We start from the raw sequence: 24,604 nt of genomic DNA on the forward strand, positions 1-24,604 counted from the left end.
GGTTGGATACTAGTTCAATATGCACGGCTTTGGTCGCCATGCATACGAAAATTGCTATGTAACATTTTGTTACGGGAGCTTTGCGTAAGGTAGAGGATTTTATGAAGAAAGGGCCTCCAAAATCGACACCAACCTTTTGAAAAGGACGCGAGCATGTGACCCTATCTTTCGGAAGGTCGGCCATTATCTGTCGAGCTGTCTGCGCATTCAAGCGGTAGCAAACCTTGCAGTCTCTAATTATTTGTTTGATTTGCCTTGAACCATTAAGAGGCCAGTAGCGCAATCGCACATTAGATAAGACGTTTTGTCCGCCAGCATGCCCTAAACGAACGTGCTGTTGTTTGAGGATAAGGGAAGTTATATGATTTTTTGAAGGTAATAAGATAGGGTGTTTTTGGTCAGCGTTTTCCAGTCTACCTCCGACACGGAGATAGCCGGATGTATCTAGAAATGGTTTTAAGGATATAAGTTGTTTATTTGATAAGTTTTTATTCTTTGAAAGTTCCGCTATTTCTGTTGAAAAGGACTGATTTTGAACTTGTTTGATAATGAAGTTTAATGATGAATTTAGTTCCCTGACTGACAGAGGTCCTTTGAATTGACTTTCTTTGTTTCTCGAATTGTGTGTAAATCGTAGTACGTACGCCACTGTGCGATGTAATTTGGAAAATGAAGAGAAGCGTGAAAAGGTGTTTTGCCAAAAGTTACATTGTTCGGAAATGGTTGTCAGGGATACCTTCCTTTCCTCAGGTACGTAACGAGATTCTTATTAATCTCGTATTGGGGGAAACCTGAACTGAACTCATTGAGGTATTTGGGTCCATTAAACCACATGGAGTAGATTTCAGGTGTGAATTTTCCACGCGACAGCAGGTCAGCGGGATTATCGCTTGATCCTACGTGCCGCCATTGGAAATTTGTTGTTAGCGCTTGTATTTTCGCTACTCTGTTTGATACGAATGTCGACCATCGACTTGGGTGGCTTTTGCACCAACACAGTGCAATTTGAGAGTCCGTCCATAAGTTAACTGAGTTTATGTCGACTTTAGGTTCCAAAATGTTTTTGACTCCTTGAGTCAGGTTCGCGGATAATAGCATTCCACAGAGTTCAAGTCTGGGAATTGTGATAGTTTTCAGAGGTGCGACGCGTGATTTTGCTGATATCAGTACACATGAAACTGTTTTATCAGTGTAGATAGTTCTAATGTAGACACATGCGCCGTACGCTTCAGTACTCGCATCTGAAAAGGAGTGAAGTTCGATTTTGCTTATTTCTTTGTTATTGAAGATAAGACGAGGAATTTTTAAGTCCTTGATTTGGCAGATGGTGCTTAGAAATTCTTGCCATTTCCTATTTATTTCTTTGTCGGTGATCTTATCATCCCAGTTGCACTTTAATTTCCAGATTTTTTGCATTAGCATTTTTCCCTTAACGATAGCGGGGTTTACAAACCCCAGAGGATCGTAGCACTGTGAAATGTGTGATAAGATATTTCTCTTGGTGATATTGTCCTCACTGACGAGTTCAGTGGGTACCGATATTTGGAACTCATCACTTATGGGATTCCATTTTACGCCTAAGACTTTAGACGGAGATTGATCTAAATTTATGTCAAATTCAGTTATTCGAGTCTGCGATATCTTTTTTAGAAAGGTTTGAGAGTTAGATCCCCACTTGTGCAAGTGGAAACCAGCTGGTTCAAGCATTGATTTAAGTTCCAAATAGAGTTTTTCAAGGGATTCGGTTGAATCACACCCTGTTAAAATGTCGTCTACATACGTCTGCGTAAGAACAGCGTCGGAGGCTAGAGGGAGATTTTTATTGGTACTTGCAATCTCATTCAGAACTCTCGTTGAGAGGAATGGACTACAATTCATACCGTAAGTTATTGTTTGTAATTCAATGCATTTTAATGGTTCTTTTGCTGAGTCTCTCCACAAAATATTTTGGAGGAATAGGTCTTTGGGATTTATTCGAATTTGTCTGAACATTTTCTCCAAATCAACTATCAACGCGTATTTGAAGGTTCTGAACCTACACAATATGTCGTATAGGTTGGGTTGAGTTTGATAACCTTTGAGACAAATGTCGTTTAATGAATAACCAGAGTTGGTTTTACAAGAAGCATCAAATACGACTCGCAGCTTAGTCGTAACTCGGTCTTGTCGATAAACTGGCAAGTGAGGGATAAAATATTTGTTTTCGCAACGTGAATTTTGCGACGATAGTGGTACATATTTCGCATGTCCTAGAGATAAGTATTCATGAATAAATTTCTTATATTCCGAATAGAGGTCGGGATTTTGTTGTAAGCGTTTTTCTAAAGAGAAAAATCTCTTTTTGGCAACTGCGAGGGAGTCACCTAACTTTTTGTGTTCTGTGACGGACTTTAACGGAATATCCACTTGGAAATGTCCGTTCGGGAGAATTTTAGTTGTGGTTTTGAAGATGAATTCTGTCAGTTCATCTTCGGTTGATAGAGATTTTAGGTTTGGGAGTTCTTCGATCTCCCAGAATTTGCAGAGAGTGTTTTGTAATTCAGTGTCCGGGTTAGGGTCTTCGGTTTCACTGGCTACATGATGCGAGATAGCGTGTGGGTTTTTTGATTCTTGTTGGGAGTTCAGTCTTCCCGAGATAACGTAACCCAAATGGGTATTAAAGAGAGTAGGTAGGCCGTTACCTAGTTTGATGAGACCATAAGTTAACAATTCATAATAAACATCTGCTCCTATTAAGAGATCTATTTTACCGGGTGTGGCAAAAGTTTTGTCAGCTAATTTGTTCACAATCCGCGAAGGAATTGTTATGTGATCTACATTCATTTTCACTTGCGGAATAGTCGTGGTAATTTTTTCGAGTACAGCACAAGAGATTTCGAAGTTCTTCGAGGGGTCAACATTTGAGTGTAGCACTATGTCCAACATTTCGTTAGACAAAGTACTAGTTTCAGATATACCTGAAATGTTTAAGATTTTCTTATACGGGGTGTAGTTGAGTTTTTGTACAAGTTCTTTGCTGATAAAGGAATTCTGACTTCCATTATCCAGAAGAATTCTTACCTTAACAGGTTGATTCTGTCGATTATAAATTGTTGCTTGTGCAGTTGCTAACAACACTAAGTTGTTTTTTATCGAGAGAGCTGATAGACTAGACGAATTTGGACGTGCTTGATTTTCTTGGATGCTTTGAGATGTGGACGGCCTGTCCTGAATTTGAATAGGACTTTCCAAATTAAAAATTTGAGGGTTTTATTGGAAATTCGAATTTAGCGACCGAGAATTGTATGAGTTACTATGTGGATTGAAATTGTTATTGCACGAATGCCTTTGTTCTACATTGCGTGAGTTTTGAAAATGTAAAAGAGAATGATGTCTTTTATGACAATGGGAGCATGACTTCTGTGACAGACAGGTTTCAGCACTGTGTCTAGTGCCTAAGCAGTTTACACACAATGTTTTGGTTTTGGCAAATTCATTACGCTTAGTAATGGGCAACGATAGGAATGTTTCACAGGTATAAATTTTATGTGCAGTGTCTGAACACATAACGCATCCGTTCATGTTTTGATTTTGTTTAATCGAATTATTCTTAAGATGAGATGATTGATTGTTTGAGTTTTTATTGAACTTTGGTTGTGATTGCGAATGAAACGCTACTTTACTTTGTGACCTCTTGTGCGAAAATGAGTTTTGCGAAGTTTGCGATTGGCTAGTTTTACCAGTGGCATTGTCGAGTATTTCAATTTCCTCTTTAAGAAATTGTAAAAGTTCATCTACTGTTGGTAAGGTATCCCTGTTCCTGCATTTTTCAAACTCTTTTTTGAAACCATAATCTAATTTTTGTTGATAAAGATAAGTTATTAATGCCTCTAATAAAACTTTGTGATCAAGCTCAAGATTCTGTAGGAGTGTCCAGTTACGCCTACAGATAGTAGCAAATTTTGAAAGTTCGGTAGGATTGTGCTTACTTAACTGCGGTATGTTCAATAATTCGGAGAAATATACATGTACAATTTTTGTTTTGTTTTCATAAGTTTCTCTTAACAAGTTTATAGCTACTTGCAAGTTTCTATCGTTCACTTGTAAAACGTCTACAATATGTAGTGCATCACTTTCTAAATAACTTTTTAAATAATATAATTTCTCAGCATCTGATTTTAGTTGCGGATTTTCGAGAACACTAGTTTTGAACAAGTTGTAAAAACTTTCCCATTCAGTGTGATTTCCTGAAAACTTTTTTATTTTTATTTCAGGTAATCTAGTACCTGAGTTGTAGTTTGAATCTAATCTTTTTTCCCTAACTGACTCATTACAGCTACTTTCAGATATAGTTAATTTTTTGATTGCTCTAGCTAATTGACTCCTAGTTTTACGATAATAAATTTCTACTTTGTTCCTATCTTCTTGATCTGGAATTTCTTTTTCATTTTTTTTGGGTGTATAACTTTCTACTTTATTTTGTGTGATTTTACCTTTAATAGATTCACGTTCGCTGATTAAATGTTTTAAATCCATTGTTGTTTGTTTATTTTAAGTTTAAGAGCGAAAAAGTTAATGATATTTTTATCGGATATAATCAGATGCTGGGAATGCTTTATATATTATATAAATCAGTGTTTTTACAATTAAATATATAGATATAAAATTGAATAATATTGCAAGCAATTTTTCAACAGAGTTTAAAGATAAATGTCTTTTTCTTAAGTTTTCTTGAGCGAAATGTTGATGAGTAATAAATTGGAATAAATTACTTAGTTAATTATATATATACACTATCTTATAGAAATAGCAACTGATTATTGCATAGAGGTTTGGTGTGCATGGTATGTTTTTAATAAACGCAGTTTTTGCACATGTTGAGTGTAATATTTTATCTTTGTTGTTAATTAAAAAAAACCATTATTCGCTATCAGAAACTAGAGACGAACATCCTAGTTCATCCTCTAATGAACTATCAGTATCCTCGCTGTTTTTGTCTTCACACTACTGTAAATATTAAGTGATCTAGAGTGTGGTCTAAGATGTGCTCTTTTTGTATAAGGTCATTCTCATATTTTTTAACATGTTGGCAAATATTATACTACTCTTGTTCCGACACCTCAAATTTTTGCCTAGCGAGTGCCTCCGTATCGGACAGTTTAAATGTTGTATTGCGCGCATCTACCCAATTTTTAACTAATCCCCAGATTTTTTCGATCAGGTTTAGTTCTGGATGATAAAGAGGTAAACGTAGTACACGGTGCCCATGTTGTTGTAACAGTTCGTCTAGTTTGTACTTTATGGGGAAGCGAAATTTATTTTCTTGAAAAATACGGTATAGTTCCGGTTTTGTTAGTTTGGGGTCTGCAGGTAATCCATTTTCTGTTAGTCAGTTTAACATTTCACATTTCACAAACAATTTCTTACATTTAACGTAGGAAGTCTCTTCTCCAGTGCATAAAAATCGTAGATAATTACTCTTATAAATTTTATCTGATCTGGCGAGATACGATCCAGTTTTCTTTTTTTAGTGTTACATATTTTTTTCGGCGATTGAAAAGATGTGCTTGGCCCTCCCCACTCAACTTTTTGAGCTTCTTTTGATATCTTCTGAAAAGTAAACCTTGACACCTCAGTAGCAGCTAGTACTCTTTCCCTGAAATATCAAAATGTATTCTAATTTAAAATATGACATTCAATAATTAGGTGCCTGTATAAAAATGTGTAAACTCCGCATTTCTTCAACCTACTTCTCGAATTAAATCTTGCTACATACCTGTAATTTTTCAAAGGAATAGTAACTCCTTCATCTGCCTCTTTTTTCATGAAATTAATAATATTGCTTATGATTTCTCGTCGTTGGCTGCGTATAATAAGACCTTGCTTTCCAACTTTTTTTGCGGACATTATTTAAAACGATTTTGCCCCTAATGTTTAAAAACAGCGCTATCTGTAAAATAAACTATGGCACAATACTAAATGCTGAATGTCCGATGTTCGGTCGGTTATACATCTGACCATAAGCGCAAATTATTTATAATATTACCGTACTTTCCTTCCTAAGTAAAGGCTTGGAAAGAGGGACTCGCAATGGTAAGAGATCCATGGTTACGCGACGACTTCCCTTCGAATTCTGATTTGGACCATGCGGCAGTCGTGCAGCGTTGCCAGTCTATTTAGCACTTGCATTTCTATATTAAAAATACCGAACAATCGTAAAAAAATGCCACTGTCACATAAATGGGATGGGCCTAAGAGAGAAGGAAATTATTGCGGACTTTGTCAGTTATGACGCGTCTGGCCTTTTCTTAGATGATTTGTACTTTACTTGCCATGCAATAGAGACTTTGCGATGATCGAGAAACAGAAACGATTTTACCAAGACTTTAAAAGTACCACTAGGCTAAGGCGCTACTCACCAACAGATAATAGGGGGAACAAGACATCAAAGTAGAATGGATGAAAATAAGTGGCTTATGTTTAAAGCTGAAGGGCCGTTCAACATTGATTTCAAATTCTCAAATAATGATAATGTTCTTTTCTATTGTGTTAATGTTAAAAAAAATACAGAGCTCTCAGAGATGAAAACCGAGGCCTTTCATCTAGATATACTTTATCCAACTGTAAAACCTGTGGGAAAATTGAAATATAAGGATCTTCAAAGTGTTCTTCCATATATTCCTTCAGTTTGCCACGATTTCTATAGTAGTTTAAAAACCAATGATCAAGCAGAAGATGATGATATTGGACCAGAAGCAGATGAATAATAGTCTAAGTGGACTTGTTTTTCTTTCTATTGGGCAGAGTGGCTCAGCTGACTTTTTTTCTTAAAATAATTTTTTTAGAATTTTTTTCTATGGTCATACTTAAATATGGTTTTATATACCTCTAACCAAATGTTTACTTATGAATAAAAATCGAAAAACTGACTTACAATTTTTTATTTGCCTATATCTTCAAACTGCAATCTTGCAGTAAGGCCAATGTGATTCTGAGTAAGTCAATTTTTGTACTTTATTTCATATAATCATCTTTAATCAACTATTTGAGCAATTTCTATTATTTCATTTGTCTTGTATCAGTTTTTTTAGATTTTTCTGGTTAACTTCGCAGTGTTCTAAAACATTTCTTTGAGATATTTATGAAAATTTTTACATAATAATCAAATAGCGAAAATTTTATCACATATACTGAGCATACTATTACACTACCACTACACCATCGCTAAAAATTTCATTGTCTGAAGAGCGTGAATATTTTATTTAATTATACTGAAGAATAACTTTTTAACTTCATAGCTATGACAATTTCGTAGGAAATTCTAAAATTGTGACTTACCAAGTTTTTTCCCCGTGGGGTATTCAACTCTATTGATTTATGGAATTTATCTAATTCCCGGTGATAATGTTTGAACATTCTTCTATTATCAGTTCCACAACGGAGAAGGAACTTTTAGATGAAGTGTTATTCTTTCGCAGCTACTTTTGTTTCTAAATCCTCTACGAGTTGCTTGTCTGTACAATGTCCTTCAAAATATTTATCTTGTTCAAGTAGAAACTCCTTTATGCCTACTTTAGAAGAATATTCAATTCGAATTTCACGATTCTATCTTGAATGATACGAGGTGATATCCAGCACAATTACACTGTTTGCATAGGGCTGGTACCAAGATTCGAAAAGGGTCCCTTCAATATCCTGCTGGTAATCTAAAGAGTTATCCTTGATATGCTTCGAATTTATCAATAATGCATCATTCACCCAACATTGTTCCCTGCTATATAATATGCATATGCGTAAAGGGGTACTTTCGTTTTACATTCCCAATTATTTCTCTTCCTTCATTACGCTACTCCCAAATTTTTGTTATATATTCGTTTCTCCACTCTAGCAAACGACTACTTACCATTTACTAATTTATATCAGAAACCATGTTTTTTTTTAAATCATCCCAGTGTTCGTACCGAACATACCTTAAGGATACGTTTCCTTTTCAGTTCTGCAATAATACCTTGAAGATTTGGCATGATGTTTGATGCGAACATATTGTCGATTATTTCGCATATTGGAGTTTGTTTTTGTTTTAAATTCCTGAAACATTCGTTTTTCGTTTCATTGCTTTTTAATTTTGTACATTTTAGTTTTAAAAGTATTTGATCTTTATTACACCTTCACTTGCACAGCTCACAACTACTTACTGACAACCGGATTACTTACCTAATGATTATAAAAACAATATTTTGAATTATGTATAATACCCTATTTACGTTAATTACTTTCTCAGTATTATTCGAATTAGTAACCGGTTTTATTTAATAAATTCAAGGGAATAATTTTTTTGTGTAATGCTGTTTATCTATACTTCTTAATGATTCATTGATGAAAATAAAATAATATAAAGCGCCTTACTATTCAGTTCGCAATAGAGCATCTCTTATCTCTTTTTTAAAGATAAAATATTTGATCCGGCATTATACTTACTTTTTCATAATAAATTTTTATCATTTTTTTAACTTAAAACATACAATCATGGTGCTTTGTAATGCATTTTTAAATTATTTTTATACGGATCTTATATGTTATATTACTGCCGAGCTTGATTATACGCAACTGCCAATACTCTCTGAGAAAGTATTAGATCATTATTGAACTGTTAAATCTAGTGCCTATGCCATATTCCACTGGCGTCAGAATTTATTTATGAAATATTCAAATAGGTAGAAAATCATAATTGAAAATATAACAATGAACAAAATATTCTGGAGTATATTATAAACAGTGAGTTCAAATTATGCTTGAGTTCCAAAATTTACATCAGTACACTGTCCAGAGGTAATGATGTAAGTATTGACGCCATCGCCAAACTGAATTTGTTCCGATACAATGTAGGTACTGGAGAGCTACAGAAACGTAAGTCACAATAACCAACTTTACAGGAAACCTCAAAACCCTGAAAGTCACTTCTTCTTAGAGTGGCTGCACCTAAAAATTGAGTGGTACCTACATCAGTTCTTTTTTGTCCTTTCTATGATATTATGTTGTCCGTCGACTTCCATATGTGTATAATGAGATATCAGTCTCTGCGAGTTTCACAGGTTGAGTAGTAAGTGGGGTTACATTTATTACATTTATATTCTAAAAATTTTCCGTTTTTATAGAGCTTCAATAAACGAGAATCAGTAAAAAGGCTTAAAACTTACGATCTTCTTGCTTTTATATAGAGATATGTTGGTCAATATTAACGCCACATTCGAAACATTCCATAATATTTACCTTCCCAATTTTGGACATATTGGTTGTGAATATTTTTGAATATAATCTATATGAAAAGAATCATGAAATTCGTATTAGCTAATCACAAGTCGTGTCAATTTTGGAACACATTTAACTCATCTAGCGATTAGAACGAGATAACTAGTAATCCGTTATATAAAGATTATCTATGTTCTACGTTAAACTGTTGCCTGAAAGAGTGAGAAATTTCTCATGAAGAAAGCGAGAAAGATATTGGGTTTAGACGCTTGCGTAAGCATATATTTATGTCATTATATACCAGTATTATGTGAAACTTTGTCAACTTATAAATATCATCCCTTTTCGTGAGAATTTTAATTACCAAGAAAATCATAATTAAATACTAAAATCTGATTTTCTGACATAGAATCTATATGATAAATTTATTTTTAGGTATCTTTTAAGTATATGGCTGAAAGACCCAATGATAAGTTGTATCAATAAAATGTTCTAATCTAGAACTTAACATAAGTTGTACTTTAGTCCAGGAAAATAGCTACACTGCTACTTTATTGTCTTTCTAAAAACTAAAAAGTCTTCATATAATTGCTATGGTTTTAAATCCTTCTTGTCGATTGTGTTATATTTGTAAAAAATACTGTCAATTAATGCAGTTTACTAAGTGTTTATAGATACGATTAAAAAATGCTTATGCACAGGTAAGCTTAGGTATTAATGATCATCTTTCGATTTGATGTAAACGTTTTTTTCTGCATATACATTTTTGTTTTGCTCTATTCGTAAATAACAATATTAGCAACATGTGCATTTATATCTGAGTTTGAAACCTACAACTTTCAATATAGCATAAAGGGGCCTCCATTAGAATAAAATTTCAATGTATAAGTTTGGGAGTATTCTGCATTGTAGAAAAGTTAGCCTTTTATACAGGGTGTTCAACGACGAGTTAAAACTATCTGTATACGGCAAAAAAATTAAAGTAAAATTATGAAAATTTCTACGTGTGGGTTTTCAGATACGATCTTTTTAACTAAAAAATTTTGATGGCCGACTTCCAGTTCTACCAGAAGTCGACTGTAACTTTGTTATTTTAAATAGAACAACCTGTATATTAATAATTTTTGAAATCTACGTAAAATTTTAAAATACTTTTGTCTAAAAACTTATTTCGAATAATGCACTTTTTGTTTGAGTTAATAATTTTTTTGCAAAACCTCATAAATTATTTTTTTACCAGGATACCCTTAAAGATATGAAAATGGTTCCTGTTCGGTTGCTTTAAGCAAGATCAGACGTATTTGAATCTATGCTGAAAATTTTTTTATTTTATACAGGGTATGTATAAAAAGTGTTCAAAATTCATAAATATAAAATTTTTCAATTTTTTTAAATAGAACCACCCTGTTTTTTCTATTTTAATACATTCAGAGGTATCAAATAAGGTAAATTCATGTATACTTTCCTATACCTAAACCTTACCGTTATATAGATATTAAATGTTTTCTGTAAATTTTTAGAGATGCAGGTGTGGTCTAAATTTTATTTATTTATTATTAAAAGTATATATTAAAAGTTTGAATAGGATTAGTAAACACAATTTGATTTGATTTTTTTACAGACCTTGACAAGATGAAGAAAAATAAAAAAAATATTTCCAAGTGCTTATATCAAAAGGTCAAAATAAAATTTAGACAACACCTGCATCTCTAAAAATTTACAGAAAACATTTAATATCTGGATAACGGTAAGAGACAGGGAAAGTATACATGAATTTGCCTTATTTTTTACCCCTGAATGCATTAAAATAGAAAAAACTGGGTAGTTCTATTTAAAAAAATAAAGAAATTTGATATTCATGAAGTTAAACTTTGAACACTTTTTATACACACCCTGGATGAAATGAAAAATTTTTCAACATAGATTCAAAGTCGTCTGACCTTGCTAAAAGCAACCGAATCCGTGCATTGCCTTCGTAGAACATTTGTTTCAAACGATCCAAGAACTCTATGTAATATTCGCTTTTGAGTATTTCTTCCTTTTGGAGATAGTCGATGAACAATAGTCCATACGCATCCCAAAATACTAGAGCCATAACATTTCCAGCTGGCTGTTGTGCCTTTGGACGCTTCAGTCGTGGGTTTCCGGCTGCAGTCCACATAGATGATGATCGTTTTGATTCCGGTGTGAAGTGATGGAACACTGCTCTGATTCGTCAACACGTTGCTTTTAATCACGTGTAAAAGAGGCACCTGCTTTGAAAAAAGCTTTCTCTTGGTCCAATGCTTATACATGATTATAAGCATACTGCCTTCTGATTTATTTTCCGCCTCAGTTATCTCACGCAATTTCAAATTACGATTAAATATAACCAATTTGTGGACTTTTTTGATGTTTTCTGGAGTAACCACAAGATAAATTAACAAATGAAATTGCTTTGAATCCATTGTTTTGAAAATATCAAAAGTAGCTTCATTTAGATAGCTGTCTCTTTTTTCTGACTAATCGAAATGTCATCAAAATTTTACACATAATCTTTTGAAAGTTGGGACTCCGTAAACGTCATATGGATTTGATAATGGCAGTGCCATCTGTATCTGTATCAGTCGCACGACTTGTTAAGTGATGTTATATGGAAATTGTAATGCAGTATATTTCTGTAATGTGTATTACAACTACAATATATTATCAATATAATATTTTAAACTGGACTAGGTAAACTATTCCAAATTATTATGGATTTTGCATTCACATTAAAGTGCATCCTAATGCATTCGCTTTTGGCTGACATATGATGAAGGGAAGCCATAATTTCATTTCATTGCCCACTGATATGGACCAAGAAGCCTGTCCTGTTCTAATATGTTGATCAAAGCTAAAATTTGGTGGATACTTGGGTACTTCTTGTATTGTTTGGGAGCAATTCACATTATATTTTTTATGACTTACTTTCACAAAGGCCATTATAGGCCCTTTGTTTGCTTGCGGCAAATTTGAGATGTCCAGGAATCTAGAGCGTGATACTAAATAAAATTAGGCTCTAACAGCCTACATAAAAATGTAGATAAATATTAAAAATTATCAAGGAACAATTGTGAATAAGAAAATATCAAAAAACAATAATTCCAATGTAAATTATAGAAAAATATTGAACTTAAGACGGCTCCAATAGAGCAGAATAAGAAGGAGCTACATCCTTTTAAAATGACGTACGATTTATTACTGGTCCTATTTGATTGGTTATTGCTGGCCTAATTTCATTATGCTGCATGAGAAACTATATTTGGTCAATGAAATTCGTATCTATACAGATAAATTGTGATAATATGTTACCAATAATTGTATGTATTCCTGTCGTTCAGTTTGAATGCTGATCAACCCAATGACAATTAGATAGTCTCGTCAACATTACTATTGATGAATGTGATTTTAACACATTGCACATTAATTAAATTTACCTAACTATGCTTGATTGTTACCTGTATTCCTAATCATAGACCACTACCCTGGTTAGCGGGATTATTGCACTAGCCTTACAACTCACACCAAAACTGATTTGTCGGCAGATGGAGAACAAAATAACCCGGCAAATAACTCGGACGTAAGTACTTTTCCCATGTTGCGCTTACAATTTTTTTCCAAATTTAAGAAACTACTTACGTAAAAATCACCATCAAATTAACTTATTGTGACAAAACAGAATGACAGAAATAAAACTTTTTGTAACTAACTATTCTATTTACTAAGAAAAAAAATATAAAAATGTACCGAGTGTCCCAATAAGAATAGCTCTTGGCCATATCTCGGGAACCGTTTATAGTACAGCTTCGGAAAAAAAATTATATCAAAAGTGACCTTGAGAAAAACCTGGAAATTATTTACAGAGTTGTAGGTCCACCGCTAGAGGGCGTCATTAAATACTAAAAATTATAAAATGAATAATTTACAAATTTTGCCTAATTAAGATGTATTCAAACTATGATTATCGTATCTTTCAAGAAATTCAGCGTCTATTTGATTTTACAAGTTTTAGTCTCTTCAAATAAGAGGTGGGGGGAAACGGAAACTTTATTATGAAAAAACGCCTGTAAGTCCAGTTGTACTGAACCTATCAATGCAAACTTAGTCTTTTTGATGAGTGTTCTTTCTACCAATGTAAGAGTTATAATTTCGAAACAACCTAATGAGTAACGTATACGCTAGAGGGCGCTATTTATTTATTGTTTTAAATCTAGCTATCTTTTTAATTGAAGAATATAAAAGTAGACCAAATTAGCAACAGAAAAGCGAAAACCGCATGTCGATATCTTGTTCGTATTACGAGATATCTTAAGAAGTGTGTAAATTTTATGTCAATATAACTTATGCTGTCATCGGGAAACGGCTTTATGGAAGTTAAAATGGAAATATAACTTAACCTAACCTAACCTCGCTTGTGACGACCTAAATGTTCAAATTGTCGCCCACCATTTTCGATACAAGCGTTTATTCTTTGAAGAGAAGAATAGATAGCAGTCTCATTTTCTTTTATCGAAATACTCTGAATGGCGTTTCGTATTCTCTAGATTAAGTTATCTCTAGTATTGGGTCTAAAGGCACAAACAAGGTCTTTAATCCGGCCCCAGAGATAGAAATCTAAGACGGTTAAGTCTTGTGACTTGGCTGGCCAAAAAAATAGGCCTCCACGTCCTATCCACCTATCAGAGTAAGTATTATCTAAAAATTCTCTAACTTGTCTTAAGAAATGCGCCGGATACCCATCGTGCTGAAACAACATAGACCTACGAGTTGCCAGTAAAATATCTTCTAGAAGAAGTGGTAATTCATCCCTTATAAAATTTAGGTAGCGTTCCCCGTTAATTGCGTTAATAATCAAAAATAAAAAGTCCAATTTTTTGAACATCTAACCTAACCTAACCACACCATACATTCACCGACCATCGCCCCTAATACTGAACTTCTTCTTATTCTGTGTCCAATACTGCATATTATGCCGGTTAATCGTACCATCACTATTAAATGTAGTTTCGTCTGACCACAAAATACGTGACAGTAATTGAGGTTCGTCATATACCATATGTAGTAACCAGTTGCAATAATCCAACCTTCTGTCGTAATCACGATCAACCAATTGTTGATGCAGTACTATATGATATGGATGAAATTTAAAAGAAATATAATGTCCTATTAAATATCTTTCCGGAATTATCCATAAATTATTATATTAACGTATAACCATGCCCACAAATAATATTATGTGGGTATATTTTGTTTAAGAAAAATATCTTTTTATATCATAATTTACCTGTGTCCTGTCAAAATACGTTGAACGGTGGTTCTGCTTATTCCCAAGTCTCTACTTATTGCTCTAATACTTAAATATGCCAAAACATTTATCGTGTTTTCCTCTGAACGAACTCTGCCGCGTCTTCTAAATACAGGAAGATTTACATTTCCAGTCGTTCTTAAACGGTGTATGAGTCGACGAAAAACTCTGCTACCGGTATGACATCTTTGGGGATATTGTATGGCATATATCCTAGCCGCAACAGCTGCATTTCTCATACAATCAAAGTAAATGCCTATCATATCAAATGCTTCTTCGTTTGTAAGAATCATCTTAGATATAACTTTTAAGTAAATTTTATATCGAATTCATGCACACAAATCGCAATGACATGTGAATGAACTAATTACTAGGTTTATTATTTTGACGCAAGACATATCTTTTCGTTTTGTTTTTTTCATGGCCCACTACTTGTTTTTATATATTTCCATATTAACTTCCATAACGCAGTTTCCCAGTGACAGCATAAGTAATATTGACACAATAATTGGAACTATTATTAATAGAACAGGGAAAGACAATTTTGAGGAGTCAAAAAATGTTAAAATCCGTTCAGTTAACCCGGAGTAATTTATGTTTAAAGGAAAATGCTTAAAATTTACACATTTCTTAAGATATCTCGTAATAAAAAAAAGATGTCGACATGCGGTTTTCGCTATTCTGTTGCTAATTTGGTCTACTTTTATAGTCTTTAATTAAAACTGCATGATTCCATTCAACATTTTTCAAGGATAGATAGATTTAAAGAAATAAATAAATAGCGCCCTCTAGCGTATACGGTACTCATTAGGTTGTTTCTAAATTATAACTCTTACGTTAGTAGAAAGGAGCTCTCTTCAAAAAGACTAAGTTTGCATAGATAGGTTAAGTACAACTGGACTTACAGGCGTTTTTTCATAATAAAGTTCCCGCTTTCCCCCACCTCTTATTTGGAGAGATAGACTAAAACTTTTAAAATCAAATATACGCTGAATTTCTTGAAGGATACAATAATCATAGTTTAAATACATCTTAATTAGGGAAAATTTGTAAATTACTCATTTTATAAATTTTGGTATTTAATTACGCCCTCTGACGGTGGACCTACAACTGTTTAAATAATATCCAGGTTTTTCTCGAGGTCATTTTTATTATAATTTTTTTTCCCGAAGCTGTACTAAAAACGGTTTCCGAGATATGGCTGAAAGCCATTCTTATTGGGACATCCGGTACATTTCACACGATCAATACGTCATTTTGACACAGTGAATGGAATAGCCGCCTACTTGCTCAATAACCTAACGAAAGTGGCGCTAAAATCTCTGGTTCCCAAAATCCATTTAATTTTCTATGAAAATTACCAGAAAACTAAAGAGCTTAATTGGTTTCCTCACAGAGCGTCCAGGACAGGTCATTTGAAGAGCTGACTGCTCTGAATGGGATGGATCTTCATCTTCACTTGAAGAGTCTGTCTCATGAACGTTATTCTCCAATGGGAACACTCTTTGAAGCGTCGTACCCATATTCCCTTGGAAGTGTTTAGGTATAGCACACGAATGCTTCTATCAGTGTCACAAACTACTTGCTTGACTCTGACAATTATCGAACTCAATCACTTCATGTCGTTACATCCGAACAAGACAATTTCGCAATCTGTAAGTTCATGAATTCATCTTCTATGAGTATAAGTCAAATACGCAAGGATATAAAACGAGCTCGGAGTTGATAACGCAGTGACTGAGATAGTGTAACCTGTGATTGATGTTATAACGGTCAATGATGTCACAGTATGAAGTTTCCCATACCTGAATATCTTTCATAAACAGTGCTGACGTCATGGGCCTTCATTGTTCTTTGAAATATAAGTGATGGGACGGGTGTTTACTTAGCTTTCACACTAACACAATGTCGTGCAAAGCTTTTCTAGGTTCAACGAGGCTTTACTCACAATGAGACGCAACATCCATTTGAAGAACATCCTCTGAAGAAACCGCCCTTCCAAGAAGCTAGGAGGGGCTAATTTCCATAAATTTTTTTGAATTGTGCAAAATTTGGTGATTCCATCTAAGTTAATAGAAGTGAAATTATTTAGTACCAACAGAAACGCCTCAGTACTGAGAGAGTTGTAAGAAAATTCAATGAAAGTATTTAAGTAATAGTTACCTGTTTTCCTTACTATTGCAAGTATCGAGTTTTATCAAGAGTACCTTTTTGATGTAAAATTAAATGATGTTCAAGTTCATTTGAAATTTTGCTTTTTAAACCTAATATTGAAAAAGTTATGTTCAAAACTACTTTGTACGAGTCGAGTATCTAGCGCCCTCTATGAGAGTCAGACATAATAACAAATTTATTGGATGTCTCAACTTCCAAAACATATTCGTATAAAATTTCAATACAATTTTGCCAGTAGATGTTACGATGATTTTTAACGAGCAAATCCCAAATATTTTTCAGTTTTCCATCTATCCTAGAGACATGGTCACCTTTTTTTGAAAAACTCTGAATATAAAAATATAATTGTGGTAAAAAGTGGATCCTGATCATATTTTTATTAGGCTAGTGTAACGTTTTCATATTAAAATACTAAATTGAAATATATTGACATAAACATATCTAAAACTAATATATCTAATTTAAATGTAAATAAATTGCAATAAAACATAAATAAATTATAATATCAACATTTTTCTTTTTGTCTTGTCGCTTCTGTTTTTTTAGATCTCTGTTGAGATATTTAATGGCGTAAAATCTCGTAAGCTGAATAAACAGTTTTAGTACATCTTCTAAGGAAAACAGGGGGGTATGGATAAACACAGCTAATTTTGTAAATATTTCATATAGCTGATACGAAATTCCGAGTTTAATGAAATAACAGAAAAGATTTCAAAAAAATATTTTTCGAAATTATAAATAAATTTGCTTCCATAACAACTCTTTTCAGAAGCAAATGCTTTAAAATATGTGAAAGAGGAGTTGAGTCATACCCAATTGCTCACAATTGTTTTAAAATTGCACACGTAATGTGTATATCGGTGAATTTTCAGGGCTTTTCTTAGTAAGTATCCACAAAGGTATTTAAACTCATTTTGAAATCCATGTTTTCTTGCCTATAGTTATAATCTCGCAAAACAGCGCCTTAGGTGCATCTTCTGTGTAAGTCTCATTTTAAACGGCTGCAAAAGACAAAAGAGTTTTCTAAAAGTTCGTTAAAACCGATGGTCGTAGGATTGACACAATTTCCGCCTTGCTGTCTTCTTACTCCAAAAAAGTTTTCTATGAGTCTGAATTTATTCTCTCTGTCTCAAAATATTTGAAGCCTGCTTCAGACAGCCTTGACCACAATTTTCAGTCCATTTAATGTGATAAATTAGCATATACTAAATTTGCTGTTTGAAGTAATATCAACAGTCTCTCCAATCCTCGGTTTCAGAAGTTTCAAAAAAAATTATCGTTTTGAGAAACCATGGAATAACTTTTTTTCTTCTTCAGAATTGAGGATGTTAAACAGTTCATTCAATTATTCAATTACCTCTACGGTTACTATTGAGTCTGCTTGGAAAGTTTAATATAAGTAGCAACCAATTTTAATACTGATCTATAAGATTTTTGGCTATCAAGGTTGTAGAATTGTTTAATATATGACCAGGATGTTATTTTTCCATCAAAACTGAGAACTTTTGTAATATGATTATTTCTTTTGGCCTTCATTAAATGACATGGATCGATCCTATAAATAATTCTCATTCCTGATAAAACAAATTCTGGATTCTTAGATGTGACAATAAGAAAATTAGCAAACTCAATAAAATTGCCACGCATATTACCAATAATCTTGCTTTTGTAAATTTTCCAACACTTTCCTCAAGAGTAGCACGTAGCTCACCAACAAGAGATTGCGATTTTAGAAAAATAGCCAACTGGCCATTTTCATTTTGAAAATAGACCTCTTGCTATGGTAACTAAGGCAATTTGGGTATAAATTAATTCTTTTTTTCAGTCCCACTATCATGGAGACCAACAAATTCATCTCGCCCAGTATGATAGAAGATATTGGACTGAAATGACTTATCATCTATGCATATACTACAATGTTCAGCATAGTTTGGCAAACTGTTTATATTCCATTGAATAGCTTCTTGTAGACATGCTTTTCTTTCTTCAAGCAAAGCCTGATCTTCAACAATTTCAGCTAGTGGTTTTCTTATAAATTTGTCACAAATTTCATTGAAGTCCTTATTGATCTATTCCGGTTTATTCTTTAGAAAAGAAATTCTATATTGTTTCCTTGTATACTTTTTTCTAAACTTTTTTATGTCATAATTATTTGCTACATGGGTCAAAGTACTTAATATTTGTGGAAACCACTCAGCGAACTGCTTAGTCCATAAAGAACTACAGAAAAAATGCTTTAGAGCCTCAGACGAAAACAGAATCCACCTACATCACACATAATTACTAGACAAAATCTACAGCCTGGTCTTAACTATGCTTAAATAACGATGTACCAATCACGAGACGTACCAAATAATGTCACATATCCCAAATGCAATAATGCAAAACCCAATTTACATGTAAGAGTTATTTCAAGCATTTGAATTACACAAGCTACTTCACTAACCATCCAGATGCCAGGACACATGGAGGAATGGCTATTATCATTAAATTTGCAATCACGAATTAGTCCCATCCTCAACAAATTATATACAAGTAACTAATATTAGCTTAGAAATAAAGACAATCACTGCAATATAGAGTCCTTCACGACACACAAATAGTAGTGTACAATTCGAGCATTTATTTATAGTTCTTCAATATCAATTGCAGAAGACAGCTATGCGGGGAACACTCAATATTTTATCAATACGCAAGGCACTCACACCAAATCAGGAAATGAAAAATAATGTTTACTCCCTGTATAAAATTCGGTAAACATCTAACAAACCGGCAGTCCATGTGGACTCATCATCTTTACTGTTTAGAAATGAAAACATCGAATCGTAATTTCTATTGGCCGAAGCCGTAGCTACACAATTTCTTCGAAATATTCATGCAATAAATTCTGCGATAAGCAGTGGCGTGGCTTGGTGATTTTAATTTAATTCATAAATTTCTCTAAATATATAGAGATGTGCCGTTCTTTAGGCCATGAGCGAATGAAGACAATGAAATTGCACATTGTAGTGAGAATAAAAACAGGTATGAATTTAATAATAAAGATTTAGATATACAATCACAGCAAGTTATTTTAAATATATTCAAATGTTTAAAAAAAGAGAATAATCAGCTATCTGATAATGCAATCATAATAAGAATTGCTGAATTAATTAGAGTATGCAAATTTACCATTTATAGGGTATTCACGAAAGGAGTTGCTGTGGATCATTCACAGAACCGAAAAACATGTAAATAAAAACTGAAATCAATTGACAAACCTACTCAAGATTCTATACGTAGGAAAATTTATAGTTCATATAAGGAAAACATGGTTGCGATATTAGAAGTATTACAGCAAAAGGTTGCAGATTATCCAGAATAAAATTATACCAGTTTAGAAATATTGCATCAAGTTTTGTCAACATGTGGTTTCAAATACAAAAAAACTTAATAAACGGATGGCAATAACCGAATCGTAAAGGGTAGTTATTTTTATTGTTTGCATCAGATAAAAGACTACCGAAGTTCTAATAGACACATAATTTTTCTAGATGAAACATGGTTGGACAGTCATGATATAGTTGGGTTGGGATTACAATAGTGAAAATTACTGTTTAAATGGGCCATGTTCTGAAGGGAAATGCATTTTAATAGTACACACTGGAAGAAAGACGGTTTCGTGCCTAATATTTTATTAATATCTGCTAAATAAATTAAAAACTGTTCAGCTGATTATTATGAAGCGGAATTATTTGAAAAGTGGTTTAATGAACAGCTTTTACCTAACAATCCACCACAATCAATAATCGTTATGGACAACGCAATCTACCACTTGCGGAAACTCCTTAAAATACCAAATAGTAGTAGTAACAAAGCTCAAATTTTAGCATTTTTGTCTGAAAAAAATATTCCTATTCCTGTCAGCGATCGTAAGGCCAACAAACAAATAATTGCTTACTGTTATTAAATGTCTAAAGTTAGAGGAAATTTATTATTTTACTCGTCTATTATTTACGTTTTATAATTTAATATTCAGTTGTAGCAAGTCAACGAGGTATAATAATGATTTTTTTCTGTGTTCCAAGTAGGACTACAATTATGTGCATCTGTCTATGGTAGATCAAACAAAATTGTCGACAAGGATTTTTATAATCTGCAATTGATATTGGAAAAACTATACCTAACTTGGCAGCAGTTTCCTTGCCGCCGGTGATTACAACGCCAAAGTTACACAATGGGGCTCTAGACTAATAACTCAATGACCGGCAGCTACTAAAGGCTATGGAAAAAAGGCTAAGATCCATATCGACTGGAAAGCCAGCCTAATGGCCAACTGACCTAGTAGACTTCGAAGTCCACAAGGACATTCCAGAAGAATGCGTAGATGCATAATCTAGTTCTAAGCTATCTTCTAATCACACATTCGTCCTTATCACATTCAGCAACCAATAATAGTAAAAAATACCACCAAGATTAAACAACAAATATACCAATTGGAATGTCTTTCATGTTCATTTGGACAGTTTGTTGGATCTTCAAGTTACTTTAAAAACTGAAGAAAGCTTTGATAATCATTGTTGAGCATCTTATAAAATCAATCCTGACAGCAACTTATGGCTTAACTACAATTAGATAAAAGAAAAAATTACCACACTAAAAACTCTTTCGAGGATAATTTAATAAGTAACTATCGACAAAGAGCAATTGGATCTAAAACTCAGCAAACTGTATTGGTTAATAGGTCGAAGATCCCAACTAACAATCAACAAGCTGATAATATACGAAGTCACACTAAAACCCATCTAGAGTTATGGTATTCAACTAAGGGGCACTACCTTTAACTCGAATACAGCACTTCTACAAATATTTTAGTCAAAAGAATTTTTGTAAATGCTCCATGGTATGTACCCAACAATATTATTGCTTGTGACCTTCAAATTAAGTCAGTATAAAAAATAAATACCTAACTTCACCCAGAAATATTCTCACCGCTTTGAAACCCTATTCAATTGCATTGGATCAACCTTTAATGAGACCTCACACCCAGCGAAGGCTTAGAAGGTATCTTCCATGTGATCCGGGCACATCCAGGTAAATAACATTTTAGCAGAGGAACAGAAAGGTTGCATAAGAGATCATCAAGGGCGCAAAGAACAACTTATCATGGACTCTGTGATACTTTGGCAAGCACAGAACGATCACGGGAGTATACACACTGTGGATTATAAGAAAGCGTTTGATAATGTACCTCATTCCTGGCTTGTGGAGGTCTTGCAGATTTAAAAAGTTCGCCCAACTATTGTAAGCTTCCTTTCAACAACGATGAAGAGAAGGTGAACGGACCTACATCTTCAAATCGGTCCAAACTCCCTCAGTTCTGACGAAATACTCATTCGTAGGGGAATATACCAGGGCGACTCCCTGAGTCCGTTGTGGTTCTGCCTTGCAATGAATTCACTATCTACTATGCTCAATGATACAAAGTACGGACTCAACATTAAAGCGAACAGAGACACCAACTGTACCATCTCCCATCTTCATATCAAGCTATACGCAGCAAATAAGCGTCAAAACAATCACCTGTTCGATATAACACAGCGATTCTCCACCGATATACATATGGAGTTTGGACTGTGCAAGACTCTACATATTGAGAGAGGCATTACATGAACGGAGATGTGCAACTTCCCAACGGAGATATCGTACAGGCGATGGAAAACGGAGAAACCTACAAATACTTAGGATTTCAACAGGCTGGACCACAAGCAGGTAACAGCTAGAATGCGGAATCAATACACCACTTATGAAATCCGAATTAATTGCAGGCAACTTAGTCCAGGCAATCTATGCCTATTCCACGCCCGTTTTAACGTACTCTTTTGGAATCTTGAAGTGGACGGAAACAGAGTTAGAGGGTTTTCAGAGGTTGATACGAACAATGATGACAAAGAACAACAACCACCACCCAAAGTCATCCACTATTAGAACAACATTACACCTTGCACTCTCGACGGGTAATGAAACTACGTGAATTCTGTCATACTAAATCGGTAATCTCAACTCTACACCGGATTATATCCAAAGCGGATAAGGATTATTCACCCCTCAACCTCGCATCGCCAGAATCTGACGTAAATATAGTATTGGAAACCGAAAAGCCCAAACAGTGGTCACCAAAGGCACTACACGGTAGACATCATCATGAACTTAACCAAACAGATGGCTTACTATCAGCAATCTCTTTCCAGAGACCGAAGGCTTCATGATGGCTATCCAGGAGCAAGTTATTAACACGAACAACTGCAAGAAAAATGTTTATACTCATTTATACTTTGGATGCTTGTAACACACCAACAAATATTTTACTATCACCGCAGAAGATAAGTATTTTGATTTTAATGTTATTTAAATCAATTAAGCACTCCATTAAAAAATTCAATAACTTACAAATTATAACACAACCTCTTGAAGCTTTCGCTTTATTTTTTTTTTTTTTGTAATTAGTTAATGTTTATCTTAACGCTCAAAACACCTCGTGATCTCTTGGATTTACGATTATAACGCTCTGGATTAAGTGGAAAAAGAAAGATCGTAGTCGTAAACATGATTGTCGTGAGTGCTTAGTGAAATGCACCCGTGTGGTTGATAGATTTTCCGGTTTTAAAATGGCTAGCTTGCACATGCGCATACAATGGTTGTATTCAACCGTTACAAAACTCTAGCCGAATCGTTCGCTGACACATACGCTACAAACTCAACACGTTTTGGAGCAATCGCCATTTTTCGGAGCACTTTTAATTTATGCTAGGTAACAGAAATTTGTTAAATCTACTGTACTGAACACACTGTTTACACTACCACTACACCTTACCTTCAATTTCTAAAGACGATAACATTGTTATCGAAACGCGCGTCAGACAGTGTAATTGAGAGTGTTGGTGTGTTGGCAGTGTAAACAGTGTGTTCAATATAAATATCACCAACGGTTCCAGAAATTCCAAATTAAGCCTACTATATTCTGTGATCAAACGTTGAGTTGTTGCCTTTTTAGAAGGAAAATGATTGAATTAGGTCATGAGAATAAGTCAAATAAACTGGGGCTCCATGAATTATTCTCCATAATTTATTTAAAAAGAAACTAAACAAAGTACCCACACATTGTGTAAAACTCATTAAGTTTAATAAAAATATTTTTTTTTGAAGAACTGAACAAAAAACAACCAATGTAACCTGCAGAATCTAAATATTCACATAAATCAAAAAGGGCTTGTCAGCGAACGTTCAACATGTTCCCGATCACTATCGCTAGTGAAGTTTAAGCTACAAAAGTCGGTATGAGCTACAGATATAGTTTTTTTCACGTTTTATAGATGGCCTTCACTGACAAACTTCGGTTTAAATTTGGTAGAATGGTTGAAGATTTATATTTCATATTTGATGACCTCGTCGATGATAATGAAGAAATTATCAACATTGTCAACGCATTACTTCAAATAAATTACACGATTTCCTTTGTTTATTTTTGTTCATACACCTTTCTTAAACAATTCAATTTGAAAACAAATATCGGAAAAATAATATTTATTATTATTTGAGACAATGTCTGTTTTAATGTGACCTCTAAAATACAGCAATTTTGTTTATTCTTGGTTAAACTAGAGTCCAAACCATAGTTTAAAGTCCAAGTCCAAAAAAACTCCATCACTGTATGGAGACAATTTTCTCTGGGTCCACTGCCACTCCTTCGTTGCTCACTATATGGCCTAGATAGTTTATTCAGTTTTGAAATAGTTGGCACTTCTTTGGGTTTAACAAGAGCTGGGCAGCTTAAGATCGCTTGAAATTCGTCTTCTAAATTCTCAAATTCTTAATATGTTTCTCAAATGTCTCAAT

General features: G+C 33.8%; 1 protein-coding gene across 1 annotated transcript; it reads right to left on the bottom strand.

Annotated features, from left to right (window-relative positions):
• Positions 1-726: 726 nt before the first annotated feature.
• LOC130895289 (uncharacterized) lies at positions 727-4,515 on the bottom strand. The gene is made up of 2 exons (XM_057802512.1): positions 3,448-4,515; positions 727-3,207 (listed from the first exon to the last, which is right to left on the bottom strand). Exons 1-2 carry the CDS (start codon positions 4,513-4,515, stop codon positions 727-729), a joined length of 3,549 nt encoding a protein of 1,182 aa, XP_057658495.1.
• Between the last annotated feature and the right edge of the window lie 20,089 nt (positions 4,516-24,604).

The sequence above is a fragment of the Diorhabda carinulata genome, chromosome 6, assembly GCF_026250575.1.
Source record: "Diorhabda carinulata isolate Delta chromosome 6, icDioCari1.1, whole genome shotgun sequence".
NCBI lineage: Eukaryota > Metazoa > Arthropoda > Insecta > Coleoptera > Chrysomelidae > Diorhabda > Diorhabda carinulata.